We start from the raw sequence: 9,849 nt of genomic DNA, 5'->3' as shown, positions 1-9,849 counted from the left end.
GGGAAAGAGGCAAAACAGTTGTTAATGTGGCAAAGTCAGTGGTGCTGCATGACACTGGAAAGATTACTGTGTGGTACCAACAGCAAGTATGAGTTATTTAAAGGCAGAAATGCCTGACATAATGTAACTCTTTTCAAGATGTCCTTCAGAGAGGGAAAAAGCTCAGACTATAAGATGACCTAGAACAGGAGGTGGTTTCTATTCTTCCTTGCGTGAGCTACATACAACAGTAATGTTGTGTATAAAAGAAGAGGGTGAGAATTTCCTCTTCTAGTCAACCACTTGCTTCAGTTTCTCAACCAACAAGCTTTCTCGTGCTCATGTGTGCATGCACACACACACTAACCCTCAGCTGCTGTCTGATGAGAGGGGCCTGGGACCCTCCTCCACCTTTTGAGAACAACTGCAAAAGGTCTCCATCTCTGCCTTGCCTTCAGTGATTTTCTTGGTGAGGGTTAGTGAAAGCAGCTGTCGTAGGAGACAGCAGAGGCTTCCTCCAGAAGGAGCTTATTGAATTAGACATTGGATCTTAACTAACTGCCACCTCCAGGAAGAGAGGGACCAAGTCTCTCTCCAGAAATGCACTGGGAGAAGGATAGAAGGATATTCCACCCCATTTCTCAAAGGCACCTAAATTAAAGTATATCTCAAACGGCTACAGCCAAAAATGCGATGTACTGTGTGCTGGGGGAAAGCAACATTTCTTCATGCAGGTTACACAAAATACTTCAGCACCTTGAAACTCTCTCTTACACAGTTTTTAACAATAAAATGATCAGATATCATGTAATGCAAAAGTTAACTAACTTTGAGAATGGATGTCCTTTGATATGAGACTTTTGAGAGAGACAAGTGATGGCAGCAGTAAATGGAGAGGAGCCTGCAGCAGCAGGTAGGGACTCTGCAGGTAGATCAGGGGAACAAGAGCTTGCACATCACCTTGTGGGGAAAGGCAAAAACTCTCCTGGCTGCAATAGGAGCTTTTTCTTGTCTTCTCCATTTCTTTCCTTCTCCACAGGTTTTGCCAGGTGTCACCCTACAGCCATTGGCTCTGTCTCAAACTGGGTGGAGGCTGCCTTTTATGTTGTTGAAACTGTATTTGTTCAAAAAAGCTTGCTGCTTTTCTGTCCAAGTCAGAACGAACTGAAATTCAGAACTGCTTGAGAAATTACATAATGCATTGTGATACGTCAACTGGCACCTTAATTATTGGTTTTCTACTTTTTAATGTTATAATGCAGAAACAGAAAAACATTTTTAATTCTGTCAAATTTTTCCTAAAAAAATTGTGGAGAAATCAACACATTCTTGCAGAGTCAAAACAGCAATATTCTTCTGATGGAAAAATTTGTTTGGAGAATATTCAGCAGGCCCTAGCCCTCTCCCTCTCCCGCTCTTTTCCACCTTCCATATCTTATTTTGGATAAAAAAAAATAATTTAGGTTCTGACAGCAGTTTAACTGTCCTTGTCTGGAGTCATATCTTCTGCTTTAATTCACTTCTACCTTCCCACCACTCTTACCTCTTAGCCTCCTTCCCTGTACTTCCTGACTGTGTTAGTTGAGAGGACATTTCACCTCCAGCATTCAGGTTTCCTCCTTTCCTTAAGGAACAAAATCCCAAAGGGAAGGAAAAGGCCTGCTACGGGCTGCCTTCTTTCTCTGTGTTCAAGCCCACAGGTGGAAACAACTGAAATTACCCCAGTAGCATCTGTTTCCCTCACACAGATGGCACGATGGACTTTCCAGACTGATGACTCTGAGAATTGATTCCCAGGGATGTCTTTGCAGTTCAGACATTTTGGTTGCATACTATATCCCTTTACTTCCTGCTCTCCTTACACCCATGCCCACTTTGAATTAAAGTCTGGGAGACATACCGGGTCCTTACCATTCCCATGTGTACAGATAAACAGTAAGCAGCATCAAAAGCCCCACAATTTAAGAAGGATGTGAAAGTCCTCGAATGCATCCAGAGGAGGGCAACAAAGCTGGTGAAAGGTCTGAAAGGAATGTCCTATGAGGAGCAGCTAAGGGCTTTGGGTTTGTCTAGCTTGGAGAAAAGGAGGCTGAGGGGCGACCTCATTGCTCTCTACAGCCTCCTGAGGAGGGGAAGTGGAGAGGGAGGTGCTGATTGATCTCTTCTCCCTGGTATCCAGTGATAGGATGCATTGGGAATGGTTCAGAGCTGTGCCAGGGGAGGTTTAGACTGGACATTAGGAAGCATTTCTTTACCGAGAGGGTGGTCAAACACTAGAACAGGCTTCCTAGAGAGGTGGTCGATGGCCCAAGCCTGTCAGTGTTTAAGAGGCATTTGGATAATGCCCTTAATAACATGCTTTAACTTGGTCAGCCCTGAATTGGTCAGGCAGTTGGACTAGATGATCATTGTAGGGGCCTTCCAAGTGAAATAGTCTGTTCTATTCTTTCTATTCCATTAATAAACAATGCAGAAACACTGCAGTGCACAGATGATGCATATTGCAGCAGGCTGCCAGGAGACTGACTGCTAACATTGAAAACATTGGCTGCTTATACCAAATGTCTCCCCAGTAAGGGTAGGTCTAGTCAGCCTGGCCAGTCTGGCTGCCTTACACGTTTTGCCTTACTTAGGCACATCAGTATCTCTCTGAAGGAGGAACAAAGTGCGTCATCTGCACCTTTTCCTTGCAAAGGAAGTTGCTTGTCTTTATTTCATTTATAGACAGAGTTGATTTAAGAACTAGATTTAAGGCTGCCCTCCTTCTGTCTTAAGACACCACTTTTAGCTGCCTACTATTTGTCAAATTCCAGCATTCAGTATATGCCTTTCCAGGAAACATGTCTGTCTTGGACTGGGCATTTCAGGAAAGTCTCATCTGGAAGAGTTTAGCTTTTTTCCAGGGATGAGACAGAAGAAAAAACATTAGGCTTTTTCATGTTAAAAAAGAAAGTCTTAGTCATTTCACTGCCAGGTAATAGCCCTTCTACACCTTGCTCCAGAGTAGAAGAAACAAGCTAATTCTAGAGCAGTAGTGCACCTAATCCACTGTCCATCATTCAGGCAATACTAGGCACATTTGCATTGGGAATACTGTGTTTAATAAGCCTTGCTAGACTTACGCCCCAGGAATAATTTCTTTTTTAACAGATACATTTTAACGTCCATACACCCACGTGACAATGAGTTCCACAGTTTACTTGTATATGCCTTTTATTTGTTTTAAACTTCCTGTTTGATAATTTTATTGGGTGCTCCTTTATTCTCGCATTGTGAAAAATAGTGAAAAATGACTCCTTATTCACCTTCTCCCTCCTATTCCTTTTTGTAGAGACAGCTTCCATGTCCTCCTCAATAATTTCCCTTCCACTCTTAAGGCCTGTTGCCTATTTAGTCCCTCTGGATGTAAAAGTTGTTTCAGATCTGTCATCATATTTGGTGCCTTTCTACAGCTTCTTTTGTTACTCTGCTTCCTCAGGTGTCAGAGGCTTTTGCAGTGGACCTACTGAATATATCCCCCCTCAAAGAGCATTGATTTGATTCTGTATGACTGTTCTTTCTTTCTTTTTTTTTTTTTTTTAATCTGGGAAATTCTATGCAGATAATAATGCTTTGAATAATTTTGAAACTGCAAAAATAGGTATTGAATATGTTTGGTGATCCTAGAAGTAATGATACTGATTTTAAAATGTTTTAAAAGTAATTCTCTATGACTACTGCATGACTTTAGGTTTATCATTGGAGATCAATGACTGTTGGCTGTTTGGCTGGCAAAGTACTCTGTTCTACTGATGTGATTCTTCATTCTTGTATCTTAACTGTACTTTGATATACAAAGCAAATCAAACAATCCTTAATTATACAAGTTAGATGCAGGCAAACTAGTCAGCTGTGTATTTAATGCAAAATATTGCTTCAGTTCTGCTTGCACAATCTCTGTCTACAACCTAGTTATTTGTGATTTTGTCTTGCCGCCTGACACGCAGATCATCTGAGATGAGTCCTTGATGAAACCTTTCTGTGTTATTGCATCATCACATGTGTGCCACAGCCATGGGCCAGGAGGGAGGTGCAGGTGCAGAGAGTGCGACCCAATGATATGACCTAAGATATATCCCTCACTCGGAGCTGTGACACAGGGAAGTCCTCTGATATACCTTCCAGAAAAACATGTGACAACCACAGTGTAAGATGGGAATGGTACTGCATGGTAAATCCAGATCTTTGTCTTTCAGAACATCTTCCCTGGCTCTTCCTGTGCAAGAGACCATAGCGCTGATTGCTGCTGCTCACAGTGAAACAGGAGAATCAAGAGAGATGGCAGGGTTATACCATTTCCCTTCCATGCTCACCCCAGAGCTAGTTTCAGCATCCTTTCACAGGTGGTCTGTAGCTGTATTGATTCAAACAAAACGAACTGTTAACTTGTTTATCTTGTGTGAAATGCCTCTCCTCACTGTACATGTGGGTAGTCCACATCCTTTAACTAAACAGTGGCATTTTCCTTTCCTGCTCACTCACTTCCCACCACTTTCCTGCCGTGTGACTCACACACTTGCACAACTGCAAGACTGCTGCAGGAGCGTTAGAAGGGACAAGGCATCCAGCTCTCGGTCAGCACGTTTTTTGACGGTCATTTCAGGGTAATTAATAATGGCATTAGCCTGGTGGTAATGATTTTAGAAAGTTTTTTCTTGTTCATTTCACCTGTGTCAGAACCAAGATTGGGAGGGGATGAAAAAGTTTGCTCCTCCCAGCCACAGTTCCCAAGGTGCTACAACCCAACGGCAAAATTACCCCTTGCTTTCAAAAACACGGGATGCGGTCTTTTTCATCTACCGGTATCAGAAACTCTCCTTTCTTTGGGAGAAAGTACTTACCCTCAAAAACACATTCAAGTCTTAAAACCAACCAGAAAGCACAGGAATAACATTCAATGAAACAGCAACAAGCAGCAAGGACTGACCTGGTTTATAATGATTAGTTTACATAAACACTGGGTTATTTCAGAAACACTTGGAAAAAGTTGCTATACAATTATAAAAGAAAACTTGTTGCCCGTACCCTGAGATACCACTAAGAATGGAGATACTTACAGGCATCCACTCGCTGGAGATTTCTCATCCGGATGATCCTTACAGTCAGCAGGTAGCAGGGAGAGGATTCTATCTGGAGAAGAACAGTACAAAATGGAGTATGAATAAGCCTTCAGTGGGAAAAAGTATCAAATGTGCAAACTAATCAAGAGTTACAAAACAATAATACAGTCAGTAAAAATTGTGTCAACCATCTCACTGTTCTGCAGATGAAAACCTGCAACATAAGCTTCTGCTATTAAAGAAGTCTTGTTTTAACATTTTATACATTTCACTGTCTTTTTGTTGTGTTGCTCTGAGAGTCTGGATTGCTCATCATAGCAGAAAAGAAAGGGATAAATCCCTGTCAACTGACACTGCCTGAGAGACACTTGCAAAACCCCTTGCTCTGAAATTGCAGAATTCAGCTCTACAACATAGCTACAATAAGTCTCTTGAACAGAGTAAATGCACTGGTGAGCACCACGGCAGAGTTATCAAAATACCGGCAGTCTTACTCAAAGTTACAGTGAATCCCCTTAGTAACCACACATGAGGTTCCATCAGATTGAAAAGAGCGCTGTGGAGAATATCTGTTGTTGCTGACTCCCATGGGATAAACCTGAAGTACCGCTCTCAGAGAGGTGATTTTGCCTTCTGCTTCAAAAACATAGATTTCTCCTTACAATTGTACAGGAAAAACAGTAACAATAATCTGAGGTTTTGTAAATCAGAACTATGAGATAAACCAATAGCTGAGAATTGTTTTCAAAGGATTTAGGGGGGAAAGGAATTAGGTATGGGTTCCCTTTGGGCAAAAATAAAGAACAATACCCCCTCCAAAAAACCCTTAAGATTGAAAGTGCTTAACTTCTTTTGGTCCCTTTGAATGTCTCAGCCATAACCTTCTATAAAACAAGTCTCTCCAGATTTTGTGACTGCAGGGACCTCTTCCTATTTATTATTAGAGGATAATGTGATTTCCTCCTTCTAAGCAAGGCCATTTCCTGCTGGCTCATTCCATAAAGCAGTCTCTGGCTCGGACCTATCTGCAAAAGGCTACTCTGACACAGCCAATAAATAAATCAGCATTTCCTGTGGCTGTGACACACAGTCATTTCCTCACACTCCTAGAAACATTTTCACCTGCATAAGTGGTTACAGCAGAGCCCTCCAAATAATTCTTTTTGACAACTGCTATTTTTATCAACTGATTTCCTCTCGTTTAGGAGCATCCTTCTATTTCTATAGCACTTCAGAGACTTCCTAGAATGACTATAAACAAGCAGACAAAATAGATGTTAAGGCAGATAAAAAGAAGCTTAAAACAGTATGTGTAATGTTGCCAATTTTTGGTTTGGTTTTTTTTGGTTTTGTTTTTTTTTTTTAAGAGAACAGAGTAAAAAGGACCTTATTTTCAGATGGGAAGACAATTAGGCCTCCTTTGTCACAACAAATCACTTTTTCAATGTGCATTTAAAATCCTCTCTTCTCTCTCCTAACACATCATGTTATGTTAAAATGTTTTTGCTGAGATCTTAAAAAGGGTTCCTGCTTTCACCCCTCCTGTATGTGCCTCAAGAATTCTTCGTTTTCTTCCTTTTTTAGTACTTCGTCATGAGATCCACCCTCAGTAATCCATCCACCTTCTATTTCAAGCATTCTCAAAGGAGAAAAAGCCTAACAGAAGCTGCAAAATTTGCAAACAACAACTGATAGAGGGGTATGTCCTCAGAGCTACCCCATACAAGGACACTGGTTCACATTTCAGAAACAGTATAGCCATATTAATACAGTTCTCCACCCAGTTAATTAACCCTTCTTCTCAGCTGGGTAATTAGCAAAGGTGGATCACCACACTCACATGTTAGGAATGAGCTTGGGCACCTCAGCATATGCCCTAGAAGGCAGAAACTCATTGTTCAGTAGGATCTGCATAAGCACAGGGCAATTCTGGCAGCCATTTATCTCCGGAGATTGCACAAGGTGCTGCCAGCTCCTGGATCAGCTCCAGCTGTGCTTCCGCAGGCAAATGGCATTGCTTGAGTGAGAACCGATGGATTCAATATTTGCAAAGCAGTTTGAGATTCTTAGATAGGAGACATTAAGGAAGTGCGGTGGGTTGGGTTTTCTTTTTAATGATTATTACACAGTTTCTGCCATCTGATCACCTGTCTCCGGGTTCCCATGTAATAATCATAGAATAGTTTGGGTTGGAAGGGACCTCTAAAGGTCATCTTAGTCCAACCCCCCTGCTGTGGGCAGGGACATCTTCAACTAGATCAGGTTGCTCAGAGCCCCGTCCAACCTGACCTTGAATGTTTCCAGGGATGGGGCATCCACCACCTTTGACTTCCTAGTGTTTAAGCCAAATTTCCCCATCTGGCATGGGGAAATCAATTCTCAGAGTTGCGGGTTTCACAAAAAGACTTACTGAAGTTTCACAAAAAAGAAATCCGTGGCTTCAAAGAAGCTACAGAAATCAGGACCTGTGCTTGCACTGGGGGAGAGGCAGATGCCACCAGCCAGTTACCCGAGGAAGAGGCAGCAGCCAGGCATTAACCATCCTGGCAGCCTCAGCACCTGCCAGTGGGGGCAGCGAAGTCAAGAGGAAGAGCAGAAATCACCCAGTGATCAGGCCTCACTAGTTCTACTGCTCCCAGGAGGATTTGCTATTTTAATTAATTCCAGTAACATATTAAACAAGAGAAATGTATTTAAATAGCAACTGTGACAACCATAACATGACACACTAGGGTCTAGTTACACAAAGAAAATAGCAGTTATGCATGCATAAAGCAAAGGATAGAAGTTCTGTTATTTTGTTTACTTAAAACCTATTATGATCTCTTTAACATAAAAAAAGGCTGCTGCTATGTCATGATGTTCCACATATGGAGAAGTTTCCACCACAGCCTTGAGTGGTGGAAGGCCCCAAGCAGCGTCCTGCCCTGGGGCTAACAAAGACATACTACAACAACCATTTAGCGCTGTCACATTGCAGCTTTGTTTTTGATAAAAATCAAGACTGACGTAGTCACTCTGTGACTGTTTCACTGAGTGTCAATCTGTCGGCCTGTCTTCAGTTTGGTGCTTCTCAAATTGTGCTCATGTGTACTTCATGTACATGTGTGTATAACACAGCTGCATGCAATATAGCACGCTGCGATGCCAGTGCACGAGCAGGGTGAACAATGCTAGTTTCTTTGTACACCCAGGGAAATGAAGTTTTACTGGGATTTTCCAAACAACAGCTCCATCAAATGTAGAGCAGACGTCATAGTCTCTTCGTCCAATTTTCCACCACTTCCCATAAAAAAGAATAACATGGTGTGATACTTGGCACCAAGTTACTATGTTGGTGGAAGTAAAGGATTCCTCTGTCCTGTGCATGATTCCAACTTTCTCCCACCCAGGTGAGTAAGAATTTGAAAACAGAAATTTCTCTGTCGGGAGCGCTCTAGGGATGCAGGCTGTCTGCATTCCTGGCAGATTTGTGCCTCTGTAGGTCTATCCCAGCCCTCTTTAAAGTCACACTTATATTCAGGTGTAGGTATGTGTGGCATGCATCCATCTCGAGTAGCACTGCTGTAAATTACTCCACTAGTTTAGCTGTATAATACATCCTGTCACATCACAAATGGCTGTGAAGCTCCAAAATGACAGTACTTCTTAATGAGACAAGAGTCCATGAGACCAGAGGATAGCTATTCTTTTTTACCTTTTTTTACTTGCTTTTCCCTCAGTACCTTTCTTCAGCCTCTAGGCTTCTTCATCTAACAGGCTCTTCCAGCATGGGCTATTGCTAGCGGCATCTTCCCAGCTTGCAATATCAATGGTACGGACATTCACCATGCCTGCTGTAGACTACCCCAGTCTCGCAATTCTACAACAGTACAATCAAATGTATGCTGGGTCAATGCATATTTTGGTTTTCAGCGTTAGCTCCTTGGTTTACCATAGATGTTTGATCAGTTAGCAGAATATTGTAGCTGCCTTCCCAAAACAGAGAGCAGTCATCCAACAACACTGATCCAGAGAAGAGAATTTACTCTTGAACCTGCAGGGGAAGCCAATGCATTCTCAGTCTTGATTGTTGCCCTTTTTAGATTGATATTTATTCCAAAGCAATCATAAACTAACAGAAAAATAATGCAGAGATCCTGAAACTAATCTTCAGTGTGTGTGATGAAAACTATATCATCATCAAAAAGCAGCTGTCCTCCAAGCAGGTGCTCAGCTGTTGCTCTTCTACGTGAAATGTGGAATGCCTTCCATGTGGTCTTATGGGGAGGTGGCCTTTGTCATGCTGGATGAAAAATTGTGATGAGGAAGCAGAGAAAATTATGTGCCACAGTGTGCTGGTACCATTACCTATTTCAGTGCAACTGCACTGCATGCTATTCCACAAGCCATCCTGCAAAGACCAGATGAGATTTAAAAATACTTTGAGGACAATCAATTTTCTTTTTCAACAGTTGAAAAAGGCTATTTCTGCAAACGAGCCTGAAAAAAATTGGTGTTATCTATGAAAACCATGAAAAGAGCTTCCTCTCCACCCACACATTTTTCCTGCAGTCACCCAATAATAATGCCTCTATCCATTTCTATGTCACCTACTGGCACAGCAGTCTTTCCTGGCAAAGATAGCTTCCCTGCAAGGTCCCCCTGCATTCCTAGCTCACAGAAGCATTCTGCTGAGATGAAATCACTCACAGGATGTCACTGGGGCACTCCTTTCTTCATCTTCAGGTGCTAATTTAACTAGATGGTAACCAGAGACCAAATCAAAAGG

At 42.1% G+C, this 9,849-nt stretch overlaps 1 protein-coding gene across 1 annotated transcript in view; it reads right to left on the bottom strand.

The window, feature by feature from the left end:
- LOC103912846 (cytosolic phospholipase A2 epsilon-like) overlaps positions 1–9,849 on the bottom strand; it is a 36,861-nt gene that overhangs the window by 21,478 nt on the left and 5,534 nt on the right. Inside the window, exons 3-4 of the mRNA XM_009319253.1 lie at positions 5,072–5,148; positions 2,578–2,589 (exon numbers count right to left, since the gene is read on the bottom strand). Of these exons, the coding sequence (XP_009317528.1) occupies positions 2,578–2,589; positions 5,072–5,148 (89 nt within the window). The remainder of the gene's footprint in view (positions 1–2,577; positions 2,590–5,071; positions 5,149–9,849) is intronic.

Source organism: Pygoscelis adeliae, unplaced genomic scaffold, assembly GCF_000699105.1.
Source record: "Pygoscelis adeliae isolate BGI_AS28 unplaced genomic scaffold, ASM69910v1 Scaffold22, whole genome shotgun sequence".
Taxonomy (NCBI): Eukaryota; Metazoa; Chordata; class Aves; order Sphenisciformes; family Spheniscidae; genus Pygoscelis; species Pygoscelis adeliae.
The sequence above is the reverse complement of the archived record's forward strand: the minus strand, read 5'-3'. Positions and strand labels throughout refer to the sequence as shown.